The sequence below is a fragment of the Martes martes genome (genome assembly GCF_963455335.1).
Source record: "Martes martes genome assembly, chromosome: 18".
Classification (NCBI taxonomy): domain Eukaryota; kingdom Metazoa; phylum Chordata; class Mammalia; order Carnivora; family Mustelidae; genus Martes; species Martes martes.
The window spans coordinates 15,171,140-15,184,679 of NC_137906.1; the positions used below are offsets into that span (position 1 = coordinate 15,171,140).

At 51.0% G+C, this 13,540-nt stretch overlaps 1 protein-coding gene across 7 annotated transcripts in view; it reads right to left on the reverse strand.

Moving 5' to 3' along the window:
- SUN1 (Sad1 and UNC84 domain containing 1) overlaps positions 1 to 13,540 on the reverse strand; it is a 51,468-nt gene that overhangs the window by 24,990 nt on the left and 12,938 nt on the right. For 6 of the 7 annotated variants that reach the window (XM_080830227.1, XM_080830226.1, XM_080830224.1 and 3 more), the window contains 5 exons: positions 12,386 to 12,482; positions 5,204 to 5,392; positions 3,602 to 3,783; positions 2,802 to 2,828; positions 2,494 to 2,691 (listed from right to left, as the gene is read on the reverse strand). In XM_080830227.1, the coding sequence (XP_080686353.1) occupies positions 2,494 to 2,691; positions 2,802 to 2,828; positions 3,602 to 3,783; positions 5,204 to 5,392; positions 12,386 to 12,462 (673 nt within the window). In that variant the 5' untranslated portion in view covers positions 12,463 to 12,482. The remainder of the gene's footprint in view (positions 1 to 2,493; positions 2,692 to 2,801; positions 2,829 to 3,601; positions 3,784 to 5,203; positions 5,393 to 12,385; positions 12,483 to 13,540) is intronic. The other variant, XM_080830225.1, reaches the window with a different exon arrangement.

The window sequence follows — 13,540 nt, forward strand, 5'->3', positions numbered from 1 at the left end:
ATGAAGACAGAAAATGTGTCGGGTATTAATTCATGCTCGAGAAGACTTGTATGTATTTTCAGTAACTGCAGTAACATGACAATTCACGCAGTACGGTCTCCACAGGCAACAGGGGAAAGCTGGCTGGACCCAGCCTCCCCTCTGGGTGGGAGGTTACAGGCGACTTTAATTTTCTTCCTTGTGCATGTCTGGGATTTCCAAATGGTCTTTGATAAACGCTTTACCCAAATAATTAGGAACAGAGGTTTTTAAATTAGTGCTGATTGTAATCATTATTATAATTTAAAACAGCAAGGAAGGGGATAAGCACAGAGGCCCAAAGTAGATAAAAATATAGCTTGTTTTCCCCTCAAGAACATTCAAGACGGGGGGGTCCCTGGGTAGTTCAGTCATTAAGCATCTGCCTTCGGCTCAGATCATGATCCCAGGCTCCTGGGATCAAGCCCCACATTGGGCTCCCTGCTCGGCAGAAATCCTGCTTCTCTCTCACTCCCCCTGCTTGTGTTCTCTCTCTCGCTCTCTTTCTCTGTCAAATAAATAAAATAAAATCTTAAAAAAAAAATCAAGACCAATTCAAGCAAAAAAGTAGAAGAGACTTCCAGAGACTACTTCCAAAACCACACCTGGCCCATTGCATCTGAGCTGACTGAGCTCAGACCATCAACGCCCACCCACAGCCTCAGGATGAAGACAGTTGGCTGTTGGCAATAAACAGAGGTGACCTCTACCAGATGCAAGCGAGAGGCCGCAGGGAAGCAAGGAGTATTTCTACACATGCTCACTTGAGCAGATATTGCACGAAGTTATGGCTGGTGGAACATGCTTTTACTATCTTCCTCTTGGTGACAGCATGCTTCAAAACACAGCCTCCATAAAGCCAGACACATGGTATGTTTGACAGCGGCACACAGTGCAGTCGGGTGCTGGGCTCCACCCAGATGGTTAGCACTCAGGAGGCGGCACGGCGCCTCGGGGAGAGCACCCTGGAGGCCTGACGCCTGGCTCCAGGTTCCAGCTCCATCACTTACCAGTGAGCTTTTAAGAAGTATAGGAGATACGGAGAGCAGCAAGACTGCAGGGCTGGGGCGCAGGCCAGGAAGAGCCGGAGAGGGCTCTGCGATGCTGGCCGCCATAATCCAGAAGGTGCAAGGAACGGATTCCTCAGGCCAACTCTGCCCCCTCCCCTTCCCGCCTCCCTGTTTTGATCTATTAATGCCAACGTGTCAATAACCCAAAGTAGAAGAACCAGAAACCTGAGCCACAAGGATGAGACACTAAGATGGAAATAACTCTTAGTCCTGGTACCGTCCTGCATGACGTCGAAACAGTCATCTGAAAAACACTGAATGCCCTCATGTGGAGGACACAGCCAGGAACACAGTGACAGACAACAGGTCCGCCCTTTTGGATTCCTGCCCACCTGACTATGCCCTTGAGCCTGACCAAGCAGACTGGCTTAAACAGACAGGGGGATGAAGACAAGGCAACCAGGGCTCCCTGGCTTTTCCATGATCACAGGGCAGGGAGTCATGGACAAGCGTGAGTGCCCAAGCAAGCAGGTATGTCTTGGCCGTGCAACAGAACCTGGATGGGGATCTGCTGCTATGCTCTACCCGGGGACCCAGGCAAAGAGGAGAGGCAGCGAGCACCCAGCCCAGGGGGACGGCCCACAGGCCTGCCTAGAAAAGCTGTGGCAGCCCCAGTGGATCTGGAGCCACCTCCGAGGGCCTCTCTGTTCAAGCAAGTGCAGCCAGGCCTTGAAGCCCACCGCGGCTAGTGAACAGGCCACGGGCACACAGGCCACAGGTACATGAGGACTCCCCATGATAGCACCACACACTCCTGAGGAACCCTGAGCTCACGGACTCTTATGTAACCAGAGAGACCACATGCTCCTCATGTCATGGGCATTAACCACCACCAAACTGTTCCTCCCACTCATGGGAGCATCCATGACCCTGTGGGAAAACAAAGTGGCCACACACTGCCACCAGGATTCCCTGAAGGAGAGTCTACCTCTGCTCACCCGAAGCTCAAATTCACAGAACTTCAGACATTCCAGGCACAAAACTATGAACAAAAAAAATTTTAAATTCAAAGAGGATAGATAAACAGGAACAAAGTTCATTTTTGGTATATTTCTTAAATTTTTATCAGACAGGGACGCCTGGGTGGCTCAATCAGTTGAGTGGCTGCCTTCAGCTCAGGTCATGATCCCGGGGTCCTGGGATGGAGTCCCACCTCAGGCTCCTTGCTTGGCGGCAAGCCTGCTTCTCTCTCTCCCTCTGCCTGCCACCCTGCCTGCTTGTGTGCATGCTCTCTCTCTCTCTCAAATGAATTAATAAAATCTTAAAAAAAAAAAAAAGAAAACATTTTATCAGACAATTTTGAGTTCAAGCAATGACAGGAAACAGTAAAGATGTCAAGAGCCCTATAAAACCAAGTTTATAAAAAAAAAAGTAGAAATCTTTGGACATGAAATCTTTTTCTAACCTTTCATAGAGACAGACTCCTGTTTCTGACTCATGTTCCTTGAGTACAGCCTCGGCGACGGCCCATGGGGGGCTGAGTGCACAGTGAGCGTGTCCTTGCGCTCGGACAGCAGGAGGCAGTCACTGCATGTGTAGCCGTTGCTTCTGATGCCTTCTGCTGCCAGGTCCCCGTTTCCCTGAGTGGCAGCTTTATTTCCACCTAAAGTTCACAAAAAAGTAGAGGAAACCAGTGTATCACCATCTGGAGACACCTAAAAAAGAAACTTCCATCTTGAAAAGTGGGTAGAAAAAAAGGACTAAAATAGTTACCTTTAAGATCTCCATCGTCGTCAAGACCTAAAACACACACACATGTATGTTTGCTTATGAGCTCCAATTATCACAACAAAGCCCAAATACACAAAAAGTTACAATGATTAATAATCAGCATTTTGGCAACAGTCAAGATTTATTTCCTGAAATGCCTACAACTAATGGAAACTCCTTGAGATATACATAGGCACCATCTTCTGATTCAAGATAAAAGCACATCTCCAGAGATCGCCTCCACACACCTCCACACATACACACGCCTGTGCTCACATGCACCTACACACACCGGCAAGCACACGCATATCCAGCTGCACACACACACTTGCACAGGCACACAACTGCACCTGCACATGCCCCCCGCTGCACAGGTACACACACCTGCGCTCACAAAAAACACACCTGCACAGGCACTCACACACACCTGCATTCATAAGCACCTGCACACACCCCCTGCTACACATGCCCATCTGCACACAGACACTTGCACATGCACAAGCACCTGTGCTCACACGCACCTGCACAGACACACACCTGCACACAGACACTTGCACATGCACAAGCACCTGCACACACCTGCACAGGCACTTGCACATGCCTGTGTTCACACACACATGTACACACACCTGCACAGGCACTTGCACACACACACACGCACCTGCATACAACTATGCTCACATACACCTGCACACACCTACACTCACATGCACCCACACAAAGGCACTTGCACACACACACACACACACTCACGCACCTGCACACACCAGCACTCACATACACCTGCACACACACCCACTCACCCCAGAAGTGGTCCACTTTGGTCTGTTCACGGATCAGAGACTCGTCCAGCACGGGAGGCCGCAGGCAGGCCCCTGACAGCGTGCTAGCAACACTCTGGCCTGCGGCACAGGACACGGCCTTCCTCGAGCTATGGTTTATACTAAGAGCTGGCTTGCTTGCACTCCTGCGCTGTTTTACTGTTCTAAGAAGAAAAGAAGAAAAGGAACAAGTTTATAGACTTCTCTCCTACAGTAAATACAAAAGAATTCTATTTCACCAACACAATTATCTCTAAAAACAAACACAGTATTTTTAAGGCCATTTTCTTCTGTCTTCTCTGCTGTAATGAAACACCCATTGATCTAACACAGGAATCCTGAAGCTGGTGTCAGAGCGGCTTCTAAAATTGTACACACAAGACAGTTTTCAGATTATTTTGGGCCTCACGACCCAAAAGTGGTTAAAACTTAAAATAACCTAATAAAAAGAAGTTAAAATAAAAATTATGATTTATAAATTTAGCCCCTCCCCTTTCCAGAACAAGCGTGTGCACACAGACACCCCGCTTAATTTCTCACTCACTGGTCAAGATGGAACAGCATTAAGGACAGCATGGAAAGGCAGCAACCTCATTCTGTGTACCCGTACTCAGCACAGACAACAAAACCGCTGAAGACAAACTTCATGAGTGTCGGCACCAGGCTGGACAAGACGACGACTCTTTCCTCGAGGGAGTGAGCCAGGGCACAGCCCCGTGCTCTTAACCTGAGTATGCCTTGCCGGGACACCGCCTAGGGCCTTGCCCCGGGGCAGACAACAGCCTCGCTAGGGTGCCCACAGGGAGTCATTGGGGCCCTCCAGCACGGGTCCGTGGAGGTGCGGAGGTGCGGTCCCGTTCTCCTGTGCTCTGCATAACCCAGTGAGTGTGCGGCACACGCGGCCTCGGCTGCCAGCGCCCGGCCCGGCTGCAAGCTGGCCTTCCACCACTGTCTTCACAGGGACTGCCCCAGTCTGAGCGTAAGATGACCATTCAGACGGGAAACTCATACACCCACACACCTGTGCTCACACAAACACACACCTGCACAGGCACAGAAAGAAACTCATTTTTTCTGTTGCTCATGTAAGAAACTCATCATTCTTACATGGGCAACAGAACATTATCTTGAAATGGCACAAAGACTTTGCACACTGCGTCTTCCTGGGTATGCACGTGTGACAGGCACATGGAGAGCTCAGAAATCAAGGGAACGCAATCACGATCAGAGGTGAACAGCTAAACCTCATGGATGCGCCTGTTAGGTCACACAGATTTCAATCAATAGACCAAGTGTTAACGATGCAGAGCTCAGCGCCACGCGACCGTCTGGTAAGGCAAGCCCCCGTGGATGACGCTGGAGGCCGGCTGTCGGTGCAAAGAGCCCATGAGCCAGCAACCTTAGCCTGCACAAGCACCAGACAAGCCACACTGTCCCGAAGAAGGGCTACGACTTCAGGCGTGAGTGTGCATGTGCACACACACAGCCTTAGACACAAGAGTGTGGTTTCATGGACCCGAAAGCTTGCTCACTCGGCTCACACAGCGTTCAAGCATGTCAGGGGACACGGGAAGCAGCGCTCACCTGGCCGCGCGGTCCTTCAGGGACACAGCGCTACTGATGCAGGAGTGAGCATCCCCAGCCTGGCCGTCCTCCACGGCACATGTGGTGGTGACCAGCCGCAGACTACGGCGGGACATTCTTGGAGAATCGAACACGGGGTCCAGTCTGTGCTCAGTCTCGAAAGCCAGCGCATCAGAAGAGTAGCTTGAACTAGAAGGAAAAACATGGTCAGAGATGAAGAATGCAGACAGCCAATTCTGAAACATCCTCACCAAAGAATGAACACAATGGGTACCGATCTACTGCAGATTCTAAAAATAGCCATTTCACTGTGTGAAGACTTTTCTACAAAGCAGAAGTCACCCAAATCGGCGGACAACTGATGCTCACCACAGATGCGCTCTGGCCACACCATCTATGGGATCAAGGCCCCAAGCACCCAAATATCTCAGTCTAGAGCTAACCCTAACCTGCGTGAGGACGTGCTCATGAGAACCTCCACCTGGAACTACGTCAACATCCTTAAAGAGTCAGAATGCATTTACTAGCAGACTCTATGCCTGCCAGAGCAGTTAAGGACATGGTGACCACGGACTGCTAACCCCACAGGGAGAAAAGCAGCAGGATGCTGTGCAGTGCGTGACACTAGTTTGTGTCTAACTCACCAGAAAGCCAGACACAAGCTGGTCACAAAGTCACTTCAATACCCCTGTACATAATCATCTCCAACTAAAAGATGCATACTTTTGTGCTATTAGAAAGTTCTTCCAAATCGAGACGCCTTAACTAAGCATCTATCCTGTGCCTCCCCTGGGAGGGGAAGTGTACTTCCTGATCTGCCCAGACCATCCCGCCGATGACTGCGAGGTCCCCGCCAGTGAGCACCCCACGCTTACAGCTGGAGATGAGCCACGCTCGGCAGAGACGGTGCCGTGAGCAGAGGAGCATGGGCTGAGGGTTTCCTGGCCAAAGAGGGCAGCAAAGCAGGCAAGAGACAAGCTTGGAGGCTGAGGAGGGGCTGCCTACCCCACTGGAAGGGGGCCCCTGTCCTGCAGGCCTGTTTACCCACAGGGAGGCATCCAGGAAGCAGCGGGACAACAGCCCCGCTCAGGAGAGCAGGCTGGGCTGAGCATCTAGAAACCAGCAGAAAGCACAAGGCTCTCAAGCAAAGGAAGCAAGCTAAGGACAAGTTTGTCTTATGTTTTATATTATATGAAAGTATTTTCAGAATCACGTTCACTATAAATATATTAGATCTGATACTAAAAACTCTTCAAGCAAGCCAGCAATAAGTAAACACCAGCTGCTCCCACCCACCACATGCACTGAGGGGTCTCGAAGAGCCCCTTCCTCACTCTCACCAGAGGCCGGGGCAGGGGCTCAGACATACCACACTCACCCATGCTGAGCACTCGGCAAGGACGGAAGCAGAACTTGAGTATAATCTAAAGTATGAGTTATACGCTTCTTCCAAAAATATTTTATATAAGTACAATCTTAGTTTAAGAAAATTCTTTTTTTTTTCTTTTTTAAAGATTTTATTTATTTGACAGAGATCACAAGTAGGCAGAGAGGGAGGCAGAGAGAGAGGAAGGGAAGCAGGCTACCCGCTGAGCAGAGAGCCCAATGCGGGGCTCGATCCCAGGACCCCGAGATCATGACCCGAGCCGAAGGCAGGGGCCTCAACCCACCGAGCCACCCAGTTGCCCCAGAAAATTCTCTTCTTTCCAGTCAGAATTTACTGTGTAACTCTGGACCAGTCCCCTCCCCCAGCACACTCTTCCTCTACATCCAAGGACAGCCATTTATGAAAAACCTGAACATCAGAAGACAATGATATCCAAGTCCATTCACCTCTGTCCAAGCCCCAAAACAGGTGTGACTCTGGCCACTCTAGACCAACACGGAACTAGGTAGAAGGTGAGCGAGCTGACAGGATGCAGCCCAGCCCACGGGCTCTGGAGGCCCCAGCCTGAGACACTGCTATCCAGACGGGGGCCCAGGATTCCAACACAGAACCTGGAATGCCTTGGCCATCAAAAGGGTGTTCTAAACCCTGTCAGTGTGATTAGAAGGGCCTGGAAGAAGCAAATACAGGAGTGTTACAACAGCAGACAACTGGGAACTGTCCACCAGCAAGGAAACAATTAAATGAACCAGGATACATCTGCCTAAATTCTGTAACATCATCATGAGAGATCTGTACATACTGTTAAACAGAAAAGGAAAAGACGCTAGTATCATCCTATTTATGTTATAACAAACTATAAAACAGAAGCACACGGGACGTTTACTTGGCGGATCATGCCACGCTTGATCTCCAGGTTGTGAGTTCAAGCCCCACACTAGGCCTAGAGCATACTTAAAACAAAAAACAAAAAAGAGAGGGACCCCTGGGTGGCTCAGTCAGTTGGGCAACTGCCTCTGACTCAGGTCGTGGCTGGTCCTGGGATCCAGTCCTGTCTCACACTCCTTGCTCAGCGGGGAATCTGCCTCTCCCTCTCCCTCTGCTCCTCCCCCAATTCATGAGTGCACACACATTTTCTCTCCCAAATAAAAAAAAAAATCTTAAAAAAAAAAAAAAAAGAATGGTCTATCCCCTTAAAAAAAACCAGAAGCCCACAGTCATATACACACACAGGTAGGGAAAGGCACAGAAGAGATCAGGAAGGCGCCTTCAAACTGCTCACTGTGGTTACCTTTGGAGCAGAAAGCAGATGGGGCCTCAGGCCCTTTCAGTCTGAGGTGGACACACTGAATTCCAAAGCAGGAGGGCTCAGAGGGAGGGAGGGAAGGAGGGAGCAGCCATTCCAGGTTCTGAGTCTGGACCCACCTGTGGGGTCACCTTTCCCTGGAGACAGGGCTAACACAGGCCACTTGGTCTGGGTCTCCGTGCTTACATGGTGCCTTCTGGATGCATGCCAGGGCTGCGGTCCCAGGGCCACACCAGCCAGGAGCGCCCTTCTGCCCTAGGCTGGGATCCCAACCATCATTCCTACAAGGTTTCTGCAGACAGACGGGCCCAGAGCTGGGCAGAAAGGTGCAAACATCTGCAGGAGATGTGAGCTACCAGGCACCCAGCCCAACCAGCCCCTCAGCCAGCGTCATGTCACAGCCCATTATTATAACTAGTATATACGACGAGTCCAGAGACCCCAGAGATAATGACACACCTAATCCCTCAGAGCAGAGTGGAGTTTGGGTCCCTTATCAATTAAATTTTCTTTTAGAAATGTCATTTATTTAGATGCACTTCTAATTAAAAGACTAAAGAACAATGTACCACAGGCGGAAGCCACGAGCTGTAGAGGCCGGCCAGTGCCAGGCGGCTGGTGGTGCAAACCCCCTCCAGGGCTGTGCAGAGCTGCAACATCATCACAGAGCAGCTCAGCCACTGGGCAGGGGGATGGCGCAGAGCAAGTCCCATACAGGAACCTGCCCCAACCCCCATGGGTCCCAGTTCTTCTTCTCTATATGAGCCCTGCAGCCGCCCCTGAGCCAACCATCCATCACCCGCCATTTGGGATCTTTTGCTGCAAGGGTCCTGCAGCCTCACTTGGGTTCTGACGGGATTATCGCCAAGCCCGTTGGCCTCTTGGTCCCAGCAGCGGGGACCCCGGGACCAACCCAGCTGTATCGCTGTACTAGACAGCTGCCAACCCCTGGGAACCACAGCAGGGTGCTCCCGCCTCACCCCACCTCTGGCTCTAGGGTGCAGAAGGGCTTGCCCCTCCTACTCCCCAGAAAATCAGCCCCTCTCAGGCGGAGCCTATGGAATGACCCCCATTCCTGTGGCCCTTTCCTCTTCCTTCCCCACAATAGCAGACACGCCATTCCAACGGCCATCTGTGCACTCCGGGCTAGCTTCCTCTGTCTGGTGCCTCTTCCCTCCCCTGCAACCTATGTGTGGCCCCCAACCATCAGCGTGTAGACACCCTCCCATCTGTGCCCACAGTGCCAGAAAAAACAAACGTCAACAGGGCCGGCCCTTTCTCCTCCTCTAACCAGCCACACTGGCTAAAAAGTTGTCTACACTGGGGCACCTGGGTGGCTCAGTGGGTTAAGCCTCTGCCTTTGGCTCAGGTCATGATCTCAGGGTCCTGGGATCGAGCCCCGCATCGGGCTCTCTGCTCGGCGGGGAGCCTGCTTCCCCCTCCCTCTCTCTGCCTGCCTCTGCCTACTTGTGATCTCTATCAATCAATAAATAAAATCTTAAAAAAAAAAAAAAGTTGTCTACACTCACTCGACGCATTTCATTCCAACTCCTGCCCCCGCTGCTGTGTTCAGGTTGCGTCTGTGCACAAACTCCCAGGGGGCTGCATTCCCAGGTGCAGCCCTGTCCTCGGGACCCTCCTCGACACACTCTGGCCTCATGGTCTCCGTGGCAGAGACCATGGTAGCACAGGGTGGCAGTCAGACCGCTGCCTCCAGTGTGGGCTGCCACATGAGCAGGGGTCTCCTTGTCTCTGCAGGGGTCGGGGGGCAGGCCTCTGAGAACCTCGGCCTCCTGCCCAAGTCAGTGTCCCCACAGCTGCATCCCCATCATGTGCAGAGCTGGGGGCTCCTCAGGGACACCAAACCAGATGCCAGGCCCCCCTGCTAGGAAGGAAGGGTGTCGTCCTGCCAACGCACACACAAGCCCAGCACTGATCAAACCTCTGCGTCTAACCACCAGCTCACAGGAACACACAGAGGAGAACCTCAGAGGCAAACACTCAGGGAAATTGTGAGAATCCTGCTGATTTAAAACAAAGATGAAGATCCAAGAAACTGAGCAGTGACTCTCCGGTGTGTTACAGAGGTACCAGGGGTTGTTTTAAATTATTAGGAGATGGGGCACCTGGGGGGCTCAAGTCAGTGAAGCTTCTGCCTTCAGCTCAGGTCATGGTCTCAGGGTCCTGGGATTAAGCCCCACATGGGGCTTCTCTGCTCTCTGGGGAGCCTGCTTCTCCCTCTGCCCCTCCCCCTGCTTGTGTTCCCTCTGTCAAAAAAAATCTTTTTTTTTTTTTTTAAGATTTTATTTATTTATTTGACAGGGAGAGAGATCACAAGTAGGCAGAGAGGCAGGCAGGGAGAGAGGGAAGCAGGCTCCCTGCTGAGCAGAAAGGCTGATCCAGGGCTCGATCCCAGGGCCCTGGGACCATGACCTGCTTTAACCCACTGAGCCACCCAGGTGCCCCCAAATAAATAAAATCTTTTAAAAAATAAATAAAAATTTAAAAACTACTAGGAGCTTTTGGTGTGATATTAGTATTTTGGCTAGTTGTTTTTCAACTATCATCTTTTAGAGATGTGCTTCGCAACACCCCACTGGAGAGGGAGGGAGGGGCCTAGTGCCAGAAGCGTGGAAACTGGGGGGAAGACAGAAGGGCTTATTCCTGCCCCCCCCAGACTTTTACACTAATGGTAATCTCCACAGTAGAAAAATATTTTAATTAAGTGGAATGACCAGGATGCTGGCAGATCCTCCATGTGCACAACGGAGACCACAATGAAGAAGTGCTGGACAGTTGTCAGCCAGGGATGCAGAGTCCCCAGCACTGAGGGGAAGGACCCACCAAGGTGGCCAGGTGGCTGGGGACTGTGGGGACCACCAACTTCCAGCAGAACTGGGTGACGGGGAGGTTTCAAAGGGGATACAGAGGCGCAAGTGCAAGACAGGAGGCGAAAGTCATGCGTGTGAGCCTCAGCCTTGTGCTCCGCCCACCAGCACCGGCTGCCCCCTCACCATTTGCCCCCCTCACCCCAGCGACCGGAGCACAGCCCTACACGCCACACCAATGCCCAGATCAGAGCCTGCCACTCATCCTCCTGCCCACACCCTGGCCCTCAGTCCTACAGAGTCTCCTGCTGACGGCTCTGCTCTCCCCACCCTCCCTTCCCCCATCTGCTCCCTGGGGCCCACACAGGGACCTGCCCCTCCCACAGCCCCGGGCTCTGAACACCCTTGCTCTGCCCAGCACTCCCCAGTGCCCTGGTCTCCGAGCAGACCCCATCCCCTAACCCCCTACCCACCTTGCCAGCCTCTGAGCCGCTTCTGAGCCCAAGCCTGGTCATACCACTCCTGGCTTCAAACCGCTCCCTGGATCCCACTGCCCTCAGACACAGTCCAAGCTCGCAGCCCAGCACAAGGAACCACCCCTCTGCTTACTTCTCCTCTGCTCCCATGGCCCCCACCCACATGTCTACCTGAAGGAGGTTGGGGGGTGGGGGAGGGATGGTGTTAGTGCTAAAACTCACAGGGCAACGTCCCCAAGGGGCAGACCTACATGTGCATTTCTAAAAACCTGTATTTAAAACAGGTTCTAAAGGCTAAAAATAAGTTGCCAGGAGTAATTATTTTTACATTCTACAATACAGAGTAAGGAATAGTTTTACTTGAGTCGGCCCATTCCCTTTGTTCTAAAATATTTCAGGACTCTTATGTCAAAGGGTGACATAATCTAAAACTGTGAATTAAAAACTCAATTACCAAATGTGAAGTTTGACTAACACAGTTAAAAAGTACCTTTGCTAAAATACCTTCCAGTTTTCTTACAGTTTCTACTCTAGTTTTATCCTTTAGAAGATAAGCCACTGGAAAACTTTACAAAGGCATTTTCCTCGTGTGCCTTGGAGGTCCCGCCCAATGCTGTGCTGGCACTAGGCCAAGCTGCGAACCGCTTCAGCCTCGTCTCTGTGACCCCTCCCACCCGGTGAACTAGCCTGGCCTCCCAGACCTCAGTATCAGGTCAGAAGCAGCACAGAATGCGGAGCTGCAGGCAGTGCTACTCCTGAGACCTGCGGCTTCATCACAAATTCTGTTCCAGATACCTCCTCCTCTCAAAGACAAATCACTTTCCAGGTTATTTCTGTTAACTTCAAATATCCCGCCATTAATACCAATCGCAAAACCCTACCCATAACCACAAAGACTTACCCAGGAGACCACAGCCACTTGGGTGGGGTCTACAACAGGACATTGGCAATGACTCACCCTGAGTCACCAGAACGTTTGGTTTTCAAAACAGCCTCACCATCTCCATGGTGGTTTAGCAGTCTCCTAAAGCGGCAGTACCATAGGAACTTGGTGGTTATTTTCCCTTTCACAAAAGACAGCATTTGGCTGCAAGTGGCAAGAAGCTCCCGTAGAGGAGACAGCCCTCCCTGGCATTCATGAGTGGAGAGGTGACAGAGGACAAGGACGGATGCAAGCACGCTCACCTGAGGGCATAGGTGTAGCCAGTGTTCTCCGGCACGCACTGAGGAGGGGTGTACATGTGAAGCCGAGAAAAATCCATGGTCACGGCCTCAAGTCATACTGCAGAAGTGGGGAAAAAGCAATGCAGGGTGTTAACAGGGTAGAAACACACAGACAAGTCCTGTCTGTCGCAGCCAACCTAGGGCACATACTTGGGGACCCAAACATCACCACCACAGCTTGAGTGAGACAAACTAACAGTCATTGCTTTTACTGGCTAAGCAAAGGAGACAAAATTTCTCATAGTTACAAGTCCTTCTGTTTAGTTCCCTAGAATGACACACCCACAGGAGTAAAAGGGAAAACCCTAAACTACTCACTCATAATTGTGACAACTGGGACACTTTCCAAAAACCAGGGAGTGACTCAGACCCTTTTTAAAATGTATTTTTAAATTCCTAAAGGTATCAAAATGTTCTCATTCTCCTGCACTAAGTTTTCATTGTTATTAAATAAAATAGAACGGCCTCCTAATCCACGGTCAAGCACTCATTCTAGATGCCATTTGCCCATGCACCGCCGAACGAGAAAACTGCAGGCTGAATGACCCATGAGCTGAAGGCACGGCTTACACTTTTATTTTGCCCCCAAAGAACACTGATTATCTTTTAATTAAAAAGGTTTGGGGCGATTAAAAAGGTTTGGTGGCTCAGTCGACTCGATCTCAGGGTTTTGAGCTCAAACCACATTTGGCATAAAGACTACTTAAAATTTAATCTTAAAAAAATTTTTTTTAGGGCGCCTGGGTGGCACAGTTGGTTAACCGTCCGACTCTTCATTTTGGTTCAGGTTGTGAGATCGAGCCCCCAAGTCAGGCTCCCTGCTCAGGGTGAGGAGTCTGCTTGGGATTCCCTTCTCCCTCTCCCCGACCCATCCTTCCCCTAAAAGTGCACATGCACTCTCTCTGAAAATAAATAAATAAATCTTTAAAAAAAGGATAAAAAAGGTCTGGGGGCGCCTGGTGGCTCAGTCATGAAGCCTCTGCCTTCAGCTCAGGTCATGATCCCAGGGTCCTGGGATTGAGCCTGCATCGGGCTCTCTGGTAGGCGGGGTGCCTGCTTCTCGCTTTCCCACTACCGCTGCCTGTGTTCCCCTCTCTCTGTCTCTCTCTTTCAAAT